A 14,810-nucleotide genomic window follows, 5' to 3' on the forward strand; every position below is an offset into this window, starting at 1 on the left:
CCAAAGATGTCCACATCCTAATTCCCATAAGACAGAATAATGGCCCCCAAAGTTGCCCACCTCCTAATCCCATGTGGGAGACAAAATAATGGCTCCCAAAGATGTCCACGTCCTAATCCCCACATGGCAGACAGAATAATGACCCCAAAGATGTCCACATCGTAATCCACATGTGGGAGACAGAATAATGTCCCCAGAGTTGTTCACATCCTAATCCCCACAGTTTGTGAATAGGGAACTTCCTTGGCAAAGGGAGTTTTTAAAAGCAGATTTTGGGGCACAAGTGCAGGCTGCATATGTGACTGTGTTGTGTAGTGATGTTGTCTGGGCTTTTAACGTAACCACCACCCAAACAGTCTACATCATACCATTTGGCAATTGGGGACTTTGCAGATTTGCTTAAATTGGAGATCTTGGGATGGGGATGTCATGCATTCTCATCATAAGTAGGAGACAGGAAAATCAGAGCCACAGAAAGAGAAGAAGTCAGAGCTGAGGTGACATGGATCCTGGCTTTCAAGATGTAGTAAGAGGCCAGGCGCCAACAGGAACAGCCCCTGGAGGCTGGGCAAGGCAAGGAAAAGGGTTTTTCCTGGAAGGCTCCAGAAGGAACCAGCCCTGCTGACACCACGATTTCACCCCTGTGACATCCAGTTTTTGTTTTCTAACCTCTAGAACTTTAAGAGGACACACATGTGCTGTTTTAACCCACCGAGCGTGTGCTGGCCTGTTACACAGCCACAGTACATGCATGCACTCCCTTGACGTGAGTCTTGGCTAAGGGCATGGTTTCACTGGTCCTTTGGGGCTGGAGGCGGTGCACGGGAAGAGGAGGAGACCATTTTTGCAAAGAGGCCCATTTTTGCAAAGCCTAAAGTGGGCTTGACTGGTTGGATCTGGAAAGGAGTAGAGAGTTTGAGGTTTCTGATTCAGGTCGTTTGAGAGAATGATAGTGTCTGTCCAAGAGTTGGAGGAATGGGGAAATGCCCCAGCAGGGACTTGGGGAGAGTTGACTTTGAGGGCTCTCTACTTAGATACACCCACAGTGCTACCATGAATGTGAATCTGCAAATGAGAGGAGAATGGGGATGGAGACTGCAGCTTCAAAGATGGAGGCAGGGAGGGAGGTGCAGAATGCATGTACACGGATACAGCTGTGTTCATGGATCAGAGCTGTGTGCGTGGGTGAAGGCAGGGAGGGAGGTGCAGAATGCATGTACACGCATACAGCTGTGTTCATGGATCAGAGCTGTGTGCATGGGTGGAGGCAGGGAGGGAGATGCTGAATACATGTACATGGAGCCAGCTGTGTGCCTGGATCAGGGCTGTGTGCATGAGTGGAGGCAGGGAGGGAGAATGCTGAATACATGTACATGGAGCCAGCTGTGTGCATGGATCAGGGCTATGTGCATGGAATAAACCACAGAAGAAGATGCTGAATGCATGTGCATGGATCAGGGTTGCATGCATGGATCAGATCCGCATGCATGGATCAGATCCAGCTGTGTGCATGGATCAGGGCTGTGTGCGTGGGTGAACGCAGGGAGGGAGGTACTGAATTCATGCTCATGGAGACAGCCGTGTACATGGATCAGGGCTCATGATCCCAAAGCAGAGAAAAAACGGTGATGATGAGGATAGGGTCCCTGAAGAACCAGGACGTGGCTATTTCTTGCAGCTACTGCCTTCTCTGCTCCTTCCCTGCCATGCCTCTCACTTTTCTAATTTGTTAATTCTGGATAATAATATCACGTAAGACTGTTGTGAGCATAGCTGACAGAATCTACGGGAAAGCATTTTCACGGCTGTAAAGCCCTATGTAATTATGTAATTAGGAGCCATTCATTCCTCTCTCTCTGACTGCATTGCTTCTGGCTGTGTTTAGTGTGCTTGAAACTCCATCCTCTGTGCTATTTTGCATGCGTTCCATCCTGTTTCTCTCCTGCACTTGTGCCTGACCATCCACCCAGTGCCCATGCCTGTGGGAAGGTCCAAGGCAGCACGGGTTATTTCTAAGAGTGTCTTCCTTTGCCCCAAGAGCTGGCAGTATGTGGGTGAGCATTTAACAAACATTCACTGGACTGAAAGAAGTTGAAATGTTCCCGTAGCCTGCAGTTCAACAGTCCGTAGGAATGAAGAGTGGCTTCATGCAGATTTTACTACATTTCTGCACCGTCTCCCTGGAACCCCAGCGGGCACCTGGCACTTCACAGAAAAGATTCCCTTTCCTTTGAACACATGCACACGTGTGTTTATTGTGACACTATTCACAATAGCAAAGACTTGGAACTAACCCAAATGCCCATCAATGACAGACTGGATAAAGAAAACGTGGCACAAAGACACCATGGAATACTATGCAGCCATAAAAAAGGATGAGTTCATGTCCTTTGCAGGGACATGGATGAAGCTGGAAACCATCATTCTCAGCAAACTGACACAAGAACAGAAAACCAAACACCGCATGTTCCCACCCAGAAGTGGGAGTTGAACAGTGAGAACACACGGACACAGGGAGGGTAGCATCACGCACCGGGGCCTGGGGGGTGGGGGTTAGGGGAGGGATAGCAGGGGGTATGGGAATAGGGGAGGGAGAGCGGGGGGGGGGGGATTGGGGAGGGAGAGCATTAGGAGAAATACCTAATGTAGATGATGTGGGGATGAGTGCAGAAAACCACCATGGCACGTGTATACCTGTGTAACAAACCTGCGTGCTCTGCACATGCACCCCAGAACTTAAAGTATAATAAATAAATTTTTTTAAAAAAGGGAACATGCTGCATTCTTGGAATTGAGCTCACATTTATGCGTCCTCTGTCCTCTTGCCAGTCTTTTACAATTGTCATTTTTTTAAAGCTGTAGATAAAACAGGATGTGATATTTAAGCCACGGGGAGCATGATTTACAGGACCGCGTTGTGTATTCACAAGGCAACTTTCCTTTCCCTGCAGAAGCCCCCACCAGGGTAGCGCACGCCATCATTCTGAAAACATGTGGAAGACAGCACCTATCAATCAGGGCTGTGGAGGGACAGGTCATTAAATTCTGCCGGGAACCAGCAGCTCCTTGGTCTAGACAAGAGCTTGGCCAGATAGGGAGTATTTTCGTCTTTGTGGGCGGCCTCTAGTCTCTTTGGCATATTCCTTTCTTTTTCTAAGAAAATTTATTTATTATACTTTAAGTTCTGGGGTAGATGTGCAGTGTGCAGGAGTGTTACATACGTATACACGTGCCATGGTCCAACCCCCCACCATCTGCATTAGGTATTTCTCCTAATGTTATCCGTCCCCAATCCCCCCAACCCCTGCTGTCCCTCCCCTAGCCCCCCACTCCATGACAGACCCCAGTGTGTGATGTTCCCCCGCCTTGTCCGTGTGTTCTCATTGTTCAACACCCACCTATGAGTGAGAACATGCGGAGTTTTGTTTTCTGTTCTTGTGTCTGTTTGCTGAGAATGATGGTTTCCAGCTTCATCCATGTCCCTGCAAAGGACATGAACTCATCCTTTTTCATGGCTGCATAGTATTCCATGGTGTCTATGTGCCACATTTTCTTTGTCCAGTCTATAATGGATGGGCATTTGGTTGGTTCCAAGTCTTTGCTATTGTAAACAATGCTAAAATAAGCATACGTGTGCACATACTCAGCTATGGGATTGCTGGGTCAAATGGTATTTCTAGTTCTAGATCCTTGAGGAATTTTTTTTTTTTTTTTTGGAGACAGAGTTTCACTCTTGTTGCGGAGGCTGGAGTGTGCTGGCACAACTTCGGCTCACTGCAACCTCCGCCTCCTGGGTTCAAGTGATTGTCTCGCTGTGTGCATGGGTCTAGCTGTGTACATGGATCAGGGCTGTGTGTTGAAGCAATTCTCCTGCGTCAGCCTCCCAGGTAGATGGGATTACAAGTGCCTGCCACCACGCCCAGCTAATTTTTTTCTGTATTTTTAGTAGAGACACAGTTCTCCATGTTGGCCAGGCTGGTCTCAAACTCCTAACCTCAGATGATCCACCAGCCTTGGCCTCCCAAAGTGCTGGGATTACAGGCTTGAGCTACTGCACCCGGCCTCTCTTTAAATTTTTTAACAGCACTTTAAGAATATAAAAACCATTCTTAGCCAATAGCCTGTACAAAAACAGGTACATGCTGAATTTTGCCCATGGGGTATGGTTTCCAGAGCCACATAGGAAGCCAGAATTAGTGACACTCCCAGTGTGGCCTCTGAGACCAGCAGCCTCTGGGAGCTCATTGGAAATGCAGATTCTCAGGCCTCCTAACACCTGCCAAGTCGGGAACGCCAGGGGTGCAGCTGTTTTCACAAGACCTGTGGCTGCTCTGTTGTGTGCTAAGTGTGAGGACCCCTGACTCCAGGACTGCAGGGGACGGAGCCCCAGCTCTGGGCATGGGGAGAAAAGAAGCTAGCTCTCTTGGTTGGGCACAGTGGCTCACACCTATAATCCCAGCACTTTGGGAGGTCAAGGTATGTGAGTTATGAGGTCAAGAGATCAAGACCATCCTGGCCAACATGGTGAAACCCCCCTTCCACTAAAAATACAAAAATTAACTGGGTGTGGTGGTGGGTGCCTATATTCCCAGCTACTCTGGAGGCTGAGGCAGGAGAATCACTTGAACCCGGGAGGCGGAGGTTGCAGTGAGCCGAGATAGTGCCATTGCAGTGCAGCCTGGGCGACAGTGTGAGACTCAGTCTCAAAAGAAAGGAGGAGGAGGAGGAGGCAGGTTCTCTGCAGCTTAGAGGTGGTGTCACCTGCATCAATTCTTGCTACACGGTGGAAACGCCGTGGAAATCACAAAACTGGAATCTTGACTCACTGCAACCTCAACCTCCCAGGTTCAAGCGATTCTCCTGCCTCAGACTCCGTAGTACCTGGGACTACAGGCACGCACCACCACGCCCAGCTTGTTGTTTGTATTTCGGTAGAGACGGGTTTCACCGTGTTGGACACGATGGTCTCGATCTCCTGACCTCGTGATCCGCCCGCCTCGGCCTCCCCAAGTGCTGGAACTGCAGTCATGGCCACTGCACCCGGCCTCTTCTTTTCCTCCCTTTCTTCCTCCCTTCCTGCCTCTCTCCCTTTTTTCTTTCCTCTCTCTCCTTCCTCCTTCCTTCCTTCTCCCCTCCTTCTCTCCTTCCCCACTCTCCTTTTTTCTTTCCTTTCTCTCTCCTTCCTTCCTTCTCTCTTCCTGCTCTCTGCTTCCTTCCCTTCTTACTGCCTCCTCCCTCCCTCCATCCTTCCTTCCCTCCTTTTTTCCTTCTTTCCTTCCTTTCTTCATTCCTTTCTCCTATTTCTTCCTTCTTTGCCTTTCTCCTTCTTTCTCATTCTTCCCTCTATTGATTTTTTTCTTCCTCTATCTTTCTCCTTCCCCTTCACTCAACCCTTCACTGAGCTTAGAACACCCAAAACCAAGGTGCTCTGACCCAGCCTGTAGCCCATGACACTGAGTTGCTCCCAGCACGTGCAGGATTCTGAGCAGACACGTCCGTCCCCTCCCTGCCTGGTTCTCGGCACGGCCTGGCAGGTACAGGTGTGGGCGCAGGGCTGGCTGGGCTGCAGGTGCAGTGTGCTCCAGCTGCACTTTCTGGAGAGACGATTTCATGATGTCAGGAAGGAAAGGGGCTGCCTTTGCAGGGAAGACCGAGGCCTACCTTGCCAGCAGGAGAAAGGCTGACTCCAATCCTTCTTATTCTGCACCAGCTCTGAGACAAGTCCCACAGCTCACGTCACCCTCTAACCAACGTGACTCTGAGAATGACGGGAGACGCTTTGCTGCCTCCCTCCCTGTCACGCTGTCTGTGCGGACCTAGCACATGAAATTGCGGCCACGGTCTGAGTGGGGTTTTTCTCTTGTTTGTTTCTTGGAGACAGAGTCTCACTCTGTGGCCCAGGCTGGACTGCCGTGGTGTGATCTCAGCCCACTGCAACCTCCACCTCCCCAGTTCAGGCAATTCTCCTCCCTCAGCCTCCCGAGTAGCTGGGACTACAGCCGCCCACCACCACACACAGCTAGTTCTTGCATGTTTAGCAGAGATGGGGTTTCACCGTGTTGGCCGGGCTGGTCTCAAACCCCTGACCTCAGGTGGTCCACCTGACTCGGCCTCCCAAAGTGCTGAGGTGACAGGCATGAGCTACCTCGCCCGGCAAAATATTAGTTTCTTTAAGCGCTAAGTTTTCACTCGTGAGACGCCAAGAGTTGCATACTTTCAGTCCTGGAGGGATGGAGACGGCAAACCACCCTGCAGGAATCCTGCAAGATCTGCACATGTGCCCCGGAACTGAAAGTACAATTAAGAAAAAAACCTCTCTAGCAGAAGTGACTCTGAGGCCAGCAGGAGACGCTTTCCTGCTTCCCCTTTCTGTGAGAGTGTTTGTGCTGCCTTAGCATAAGAAACTGCAGCCATGCCTGCATGTCTGCGTGCTTTTTTTCTTTTTTTTTTTCTTAAACAGAGTCTCACTTTGTCACCCAGGCTGGACTGCAATGGCGCAATGTCGGCTCATTGCAACTTCCGCCTCCTGGGTATGGGGTGCACAAGGCAACGTCTTGAAGCTGACATCCGTGGCATTTGAGACCAGGGCATGGGGAAATACTGAGGCACTGTGTGTATGTTGTTTGTGCATGGGTGTGAAACTCCCGGACTCTGAAAACAGGATGGGGAGTGAAGCGTGTGCAACAGTGAAAGCAGCCTCCTGAGAATGCAATTTGAGTGTGGACAAGGTCGCAGATGCCTCAGCAGCACACCTCAAGTGACCGTCTAGTGGACGTTCATAGATAACACAAGCCCTTTCAGTAAATACTTGGCAGATTGCAAATTTCTGCACATTGATTTTCTATCCTGAGACTTTGCTGAAGTTGCTTATCAGTTTCAGGAGATTTGGGGCTGAGACGATGGGGTCTTCTAAATATACAATCATGTCATCTGCAAATACAATTTGGCTTCTTCTTTTCCTAGTTGAATACAATTTCTTTCTTTTTCTTGCCTGATTGCTGTGCCTAGAACTTCCTATTGAATAGCCATGGTGAGAGAGGGCATCCTTGTCTTGTGCCAGATTTCAAAGGGAATGCTTCCGGTTTTTGCCCGTCTGACACAAGAACAGAAAACCAAACACCACATGTTATCAGTCATAGGCAGATGTTGAACAATTAGAACACATGAACACAAGGAGGGGAGCATCACACACTGTGGACAGCTTGGGGGCTAGGGGAGGGACAGTGAGGGATGGAGAGGGTGGGGAGGGATAACATGGGGAGAAATACCAGATGTGGGTGATGGGGGAATGCAGGCAGCAAACCACCTTGCCATGTGTGTACCTATGCAACAATCCTGCATGATCTGCACATGTACCCCAGAACCTAAAGTACAATAAAAAATAAATAAATATTTGGGGGACAGATGCTGGGGAGGAGTCTCTCGGAAGAGCTACCCCGAGCCCCACTCAGCTAGAACTGAGTTCTTCATTCTTGGGGTTCACTACAAGCTATAAGCTCCACCTCCCGGGTTCAAGCAACTCTCCTGCCTCAGCCTCCTGAGTAGCTTGGGACTACAGGCGCCCTCCACCACGCCCAGCTAATTTTTGTACTTTTAGTAGAAACCATGTTGGCCAGGCTGCTCTCGAACTCCTGACCTCAGACGATCCGCCCACCTCGACCTCCCAAAAGTGTTGGGAGGACGGGCGTGAGCCACTGCACACGGCCAGTCTGGGTGTTTTCTTGGGGAAAAAATGTCACAAAGGCCTGTGCCACTCCGAGGTCTGCTTTGCAGAACGTGGCGTCTCTGGCAGGAACCTGGCGTTCATGAACAGCCCCGTGAACGGGGAGGGCTCTGCTTGCAATAGACTCCTGTGGCAGATGGAGTGAGCTGTGGAAGCAACAGGAAACTGAGATGACTGCGGAGGGGAGCCCCAGTAATCGGTCGTGTACCTGAAATATCTCCCCTCCCTGACTCTTGAGGTAGCGGACACGTGTGGGTATAATCGCCTGTTTCCCGGTAAACAGGTTTTCTTGATATAAGCACACAGCAGCCTGTGCCTATCACAGTCAGCAGACTAGAAGTCACGTGGGCTTTGTCTCAGTCTGCGGGGGCCGTCATCGTGAAGTCCCATAGAGTGGGTGGCTTAGAAACAACAGACACTGATTCTCCCACATTCCTGGAGGCCGGAGGTCTGAGATCCAAGCATGGGCAGGGCTGGCTCCTCCTGAGGCCTCTCTTCTGGGCTTGCAGACGCCATCTTCCCCCTGTGTCCTCACAGGGTCGTCCCTCTGTGTGTATCTGTGTCCTCATCTCCTCTTCTTATGAGGTGTCTTAGTCCATTTCAGACTGAAGTCACAGAACACCATAGACTGGTGGCTGATACACAACAGACACTGATTCTCCCACAGTCCTGGAGGCTGTGGGCAGGGCCGGCTCCTCCTGAGGCCTCTCTCCTTAGCTTGTAGCTGCCAGCTTCTTCCTGCATCCTCACAGGGTCATCCTTCTGTGTGGGTCTGTGTCACCTCATCTTCTTGTGACACGTCTTAGTCCATTTCAGGCTGCTGCCTCAGAATACTATACACTGGGCAGCTTAAACAACAGACATTGATTCTCCCATCGTCCTGAAGGCTGGAAGTCTGGGGTCAAGGTGTGGGCATGTAAATGAAAGTGTGCATGTGAGCATGTATGTATATGAATGTGTGCATATGAATGAATGTGTGCATCTGTGTGTTTGCATGTCAATGAGTGTGAGCATCTGTGCATGTGGCTGTGTGCATGTGAATGAGCATGAGCATGTGTGCATGTGAGTGTGTGTGCATGTGAATGTGTGCATGTGAATGAGTCTATGAGAGCATCTGTGCATGTGGCTGTGTGCATGTGAATGTGTGAGCATGTGTGCATGTGAGTGTGTGTGCATGTGAGTGTGTGTGCATGTGAATGAGACTATGGGAGCATCTGTGCATGTGGATGTGTGCATGTGAATGAGCATGAGCAGGGGTGCATGTGAATGTGTGAGCATGTGAATGTGTGAGCATGTGAATGAGTGTGTGTGAGCATATGAGCATGTATGCACATTAATGAATGCATGTGAATGAGTGTATGTGAGCATGTGTGCATGTGAGTGTGTGTGCATGTGAATGTATGAGCATATGTGGATGTGTGCATGTGAATGAGTGTGAGCATGTTTCATGTGAATGAGTGTGTGTGCATGTGAATGTTTGAGGATGTGTGCATGTGAATGGGTGTGCATGTGAATGAGCATATGTGGATGTCTGCATATGAACGAGCGTGCATGTGAATGTGAGCATGTCTGCATGTGAATGAGTGTATGTGAGCATGTGTGCAGATGAATGCATGTGAATGAGCATGTGCATTTATGTATGCACATGAATGTGTGAATGTATGTGAGCATATGTGGATTGTGCATGTGAATGAGCATGAGCATGTGTGCATGTGAATGTGTGAGCATGTGTTCATGTGAATGTGTGTGTGCATGTGAATGTGTACATGTGAATGAGCATGAGCATGTGTTCATGTGAATGTGCATGTGAATGAGCATGTGACGAGTGTGCATGTGAGCACGTATGCACATGAATGTGTGCATGTGAATGAGTGTGTACATGTATGTATGCACATGAATGTGTGAATGAGTGTATGTGAGCATATGTGAATGTGTGCCTGTGAATGAGCATGAGCATGTGTTCATGTGAATGTGTGTGCATGTGAATGTGTGAGTATGTGATTAGTGTGCATGTGAGCACGTATGCACATGAATGTGTACATGACTGCGTCCATATGTGTGAATATATATTTCTGTGCATGTCGGCATGTGAGTGCATATGAATGTGTTTGCCTGTCAGCATGTGAGGATGTGCACGTGAATGTGTGTGTGTATGTGTGTGTGCGCGTGTGAATTTCTTACAGAAAAAAATCCTCAAATAGAACTTCATCAGGTCATCCTCTCTGTGCCCTGAGAAATAGCAACATTTTCAGCACAATGTGTTGTCTTCTAGAAAAGCCAACCTCATTTTCAACATACTGCAGGTGGTATCTTGTCCCCTTAAAAGGGACACAAGTCGTACTCATGGCACAATCGAATATGCATAATCGAAGAACTCTTACTCAGATAAGAGGAGTTTTCAAAATGTGGTGGAAACCGAAGCCCCCCAGATGCAGCCCACAGGGGAGTCACAAGGAGGAAGCCTCCCTTCAGAGAGTGCTGAGTGTGTTCCACAATATAGACAGTGCTGGGGAACCCAGGAGCGGCTACAGCTGCATCTGGAGGACACAGGGGTCTCTCCTGGTCACGCAGGGTGGCCCCCATCTGCCTCTCTGATCACTGTGTCCACAGCAGCAGTGTGGGAAAGTGCGCCGTGGTGGACTCAGAGCCGCAGTGCCTGCTGACCCTGCCTGTGTGGAAGTGGACCGGCCCCCAGAAGACACCTGTATTTTCCAGCTACAAGGTGATGAGGAAGGAAGAAGAATCCTGGCTTTGGGGGCAGAACTTAGCTGCAAAAGAGAGAAGCATGAAGCAGATGGGTAAAACCTCTTCCTGCATTGAAGGCTGCCCCAGAGAAACACCTTCAAACACCTTGGCTGGCTTCAGTCGGCCCCCGCGTTCCCTCTTTCTTGCCTCCTCCTCTGTTCTTTCCTTCTTCTCTTCCTCTTTGTAACCTTTTCACCTTTACTTTTGGTCTTTAGATGCCCAGGGCAATATAGGACACTGCAAGACCCAAGCTGTGGGTTCCTGTATGTGCCCCTGAGGTGTTTTCTTTTTTTCTTCTTTTCTTTTTTTTGAAAAAGCGATTCTCCTGCCTCAGCCTCCTGAGTAGCTGGGACTACAGCCTGCAAACAACAGACATTCATTGCTCACAGTTCTGGAGGCTGAGAGTTCAAGACCAAGGCATGGAAGATTCCATGTCTCTCAGGGACCTGCTTCCTGATTCATAGATGGTGACCAGATTCTGCCACCACTGCCAGCTAATTTTTGTATTTATAGTACAGACGGGCTTTCTCCATGTTGGACAGGATGGTCTCGATCCCTTGACCTCGTGATCCACCCTCCTCGGCCTCCCGAAGTGCTGGGATTACAGGCGTGAGCCACCACGCACAACTTGAGATGTTTTCAGATGCAATCTCTGTGTTTATCTGTTTTCATGCTTCTAATTAACACGTGTCCATGACTGCATAAGTTATCAAGTGAAAGAGGTTTAATGGACTCACAGTTCCATATGGCTGGGGACGCCTCACAATTACGGCAGAAGGCAAAGGAGGAGCAAAGGCATGTGTTACAAGGCAGCCAGCAGGAGACAGTGTGTGAAGGGGAGCTCCCCTTTATGAAACCATCAGATCGCCGGGCACGGTGGCGCGTGCCTGTAGTTCCACCTATTCAGGAGGCTGAGGTGGGAAGATCGCTTGAGCCCAGGGGTTCTGGGCTGTAGTGTGCTATGCCGATCGGGTGTGCACACTAAGTTTGGCATCAATATGGTGACCTCCTGGGAGCAGGGGACTACGAGGTTGCCTAAGGAGGGATGAACCAGCCCAGGTCGAAACGGAGCCTGACAAAACGCCCGTGCTGATCAGCAGTGGGATCGTGCCTGTGAATAGCCACTGCACCCCAGACTGGGCAACAGATTGACACCCCGTCTCTAAAGAAAGAAAAAAGACACATTGGAATGTTGGGAGCTCCAATTCAAGATGAGATTTGGGTGGGGACACAGCCAACAGTATCAACCTCCAAATACCCCAGGACACTTTGGATTTTGCAGAAAACCTACAGGCACCCCGAGGCGATTTCTAGATGGGAAGTTACCTAGCTCGGTCCATTTCCTTTTACGCAGCATAAGAGCAGAGGCAACAGTCAGTGAGAAACAATCACAGGAGTTCGGTAGCTCTGTCCATCTGCTGGGGTCCAGCCTTCCTGTTCCCATTGCTTCAAACCCGGAGGATAGGCTGGTGGGCACACGGCATTCTCTATTATGGCTTTCTGTGCCATGCTGGCCACTCAAGTCAATACCAGGAGGCAGTGAACTGAGAGCAACAGAATTTCTGAAGTCACTGAGTCTCAGAGGCCACCGCACGGAACCTGGGGTACAGCATGTTCCCGAGCTCCCATCAGTGCTTGCTTTTGCCGTGTTGCTCAGGCTCGTCGTGAACCCCTGGACTCAAGCAGTCGTCCTTCTTTGGGCTCCCAGAGGACCGGGATTACAGGCATGAGCCATCACAGTGCCAGGGACACTGCTGAGGGGTGAAATCAATTTGGGCAAATGGACCGTCACTCCCAGAAAACTCCAGGGAACGTAACCAATGCAATATCTGCTCTTTATTCCTGGTTCTATAAGAAGGAGGAGTTTCTAAAACTCTTGCAATGTCACAAAGGCTAGCAACGCCCTGCTTATACAATGAGGTGACTCCTGCTGCTTCCTAAATGTCTTCAAGGTGGGGCTGGCCACCAGAAACACCAACCATGTCATTGGAGGAGTAGAATTTGGGGCTAGCCTGACCTCCAGGGAGGAAGGAAGGACTGGAGGTTGAATCTGATTATGTGGGCAATAACTTACTCAGTCATACCTATGCAGTGAGACCCCAGGATAAACTCTGGACTTCAAATGTCTTAGTCTGCTTGCGTTGCCATCACAAAACACCATGGCCTGGGCAGCCTGCAGACAACACACATTGATGGTTCACATTTCTGCAGGCTGGGAGTTCAAGGCATGGCAGATTCCGTGTCTGGCAGGGACGTGCCTCCTGGTTCACAGATGGTGACTTCTGTCTCTGTTCTCCCATGATGGATACGTTGACGAGATTCCCAGAAACTGATTAAAAGAGATAGGCTCCTGAAACATCTTCATCATGACAGTAAGATGTTAAGAGGGGGCTGTGTTGGTTTCTGGACTGCTGTATTGTAACTGTGAAAGCTCTCAGATTCCAGCACTTCTAACTCCTCCGAGAGTCCCCCATTTCTTCCATCCCACTAACCACGATCAAAGGCCAACTCCCACTGCAGAAAACCGGGCTGTGGTGTGTTCCAAGATTATCGCCTGCCCTGAGGGTAAAATCCCCAGTCTTTGCAACATGTTCTGCCTCTCAAGTTCCTTTTTGAACTGTCTGTTTTCCATGAAGCGTATGATCACAGACCACAAACGCCTCAGTTCTCCGTTGTGGCATACCTTGCTGAATGGAAAACAAGAATCTTTTTTGATGTCAGGAAGTTTCATCTAATTGCTAAATATTTTTTATTAGATGTAGAGGCAACGTGCTCACTCATCTGCTTCTAGTCAATTAATAAGCACTTCGGTCCGATAAAGCGCGAGTGAGTTAAAGACGAACATCAGGGGTTTGCACATGCGTGTGCCTCGTGAGACGGATTCACCCATCATTGAAATGCACAGCACTGGGGAGTGTTATTCCCAGTGCCCGTTCCAAAGAAACCCAGCAGCAGAGAAGCTGGGGCTCAGAGACATTACCCAGCCTCACTTTCTCTGCACGTTTCTCCGTGCAGCTCATGAGTATATTCCACCTCTCCCTGAAGCATCCCGGGAGTCCTGAGAATCCTGCTTCCTGCTCAAAAAAATTGTTTTTCTTTTTTTTCTTTTCTTCTTTTAGGTTCTGGGGTACATGTGCAGATTATGCAGGATTGTTGCATAGGTATACACATAGCAAGGTGGTTTGCTGCCTCCATCCCCCCATCACCTATATCTGGCATTTCTCCCCATGTTATCTGTCCCCAACCTCCCCACCCCATGCTGTCTCTCCCATACCCCCCCAAGAGACCCCCATGTGTGATGTTCCCCTCCCTGTGTTCATGTGTTCTCATTGTTCAGCACCCGCTTATGAGTGAGAACATGTGGTGTTTGGTTTTCTGTTCTTGTGTCAGTTTGCTGAGAATGATGGTTTCCAGGTTCATCCATGTCCATACAAAGGACATGAACTCGTCCTTTTTTATGGCTGCATAGTATTCCGTGGTGTCTATGTGCCACGTTTTCCCCATCCAGTCTGTCGTCGATGGGCATTTGAAATTTGACTCATGTTACTCTTCTTCCCACAGACCCCCGATGAAGGAGCGCAGACCTCTGTCTACGCAGCAGTCACCCCAGAGCTGGAAGGAGTTGGAGGCCGTTACCTATACAACGAGACAGAGATCAGGTCCCTCCCCATCACCTATGACCAGCAACTGCAGCAGCAGCTCTGGTCTAAGAGCTGTGAGATGACGGGCATCCTTGATGTGACGTTGAGATACCCTGTGTCAGGACAGCTGCAGCGCTCAGAAGCACGCTGCGCCTCCCACTGTCTGCTGGGTCTGTGAAGACCGTGGTGTTTGCCTTTCTCACGCCCATCTGCCCGTGGGGGTGGGGCTCTGTCCTCTAGTTTTGAGACAGCTGCCTGAACTTCTGCAGGACTTCAAGAAGCCAAGGAAACATTGTGGGGCCGGGTGGGGCCGGTGGTGGGGAAGTAACAATCACAGGTGGTCCTCAGCCACAAACTTGTGATTCCAAAGTGCCCAATGGTCACAGGTGCCATAAATCATTAAATCTTCCAACGTACATGTGCCGTTTATCTTGCTGTATTGACTACAGCCTAACTCCCAGAAAACTTGAGGGGACATGGCAAAGACAATATCTGCTCTTTGCTCCTGGTTCTGAAGCAAGCAGGAGCTTCTAAAACTCCTGCAATTTCACGAAGGCTTACGACACCCTGGTTGTACAATGAAGTGACTTCCGGTGCTTCCTCAATGGCTTCAAGATGGGAGTGGCCCCAGAAACATCCACCATGTCATTAAGGGGGTGGAATTCGGGGCCAGCCCAACCTCTGGGGAGGAAAGAGAGAAC

At 49.7% G+C, this 14,810-nt stretch overlaps 1 protein-coding gene across 2 annotated transcripts in view; it reads left to right on the forward strand.

The window, feature by feature from the left end:
- Positions 1-14,810, forward strand: part of DHRSX (dehydrogenase/reductase X-linked) — a 199,933-nt gene that overhangs the window by 182,392 nt on the left and 2,731 nt on the right. Inside the window, exon 7 of one of the 2 annotated variants that reach the window (XM_032267780.1) lies at positions 14,030-14,527. The exons of the other annotated variant lie outside the window; for it this stretch is intronic. Coding sequence (XP_032123671.1) covers positions 14,030-14,287 — 258 coding nt within the window. The 3' untranslated portion in view covers positions 14,288-14,527. Of the gene's footprint in view, positions 1-14,029; positions 14,528-14,810 lie in introns of those variants that run through there. 2 annotated transcript variants of the gene reach the window in all.

Source organism: Sapajus apella, unplaced genomic scaffold (assembly GCF_009761245.1).
Source record: "Sapajus apella isolate SASKATOON/1434 unplaced genomic scaffold, GSC_monkey_1.0 scaffold172, whole genome shotgun sequence".
In the NCBI taxonomy this organism is placed as follows: Eukaryota; Metazoa; Chordata; class Mammalia; order Primates; family Cebidae; genus Sapajus; species Sapajus apella.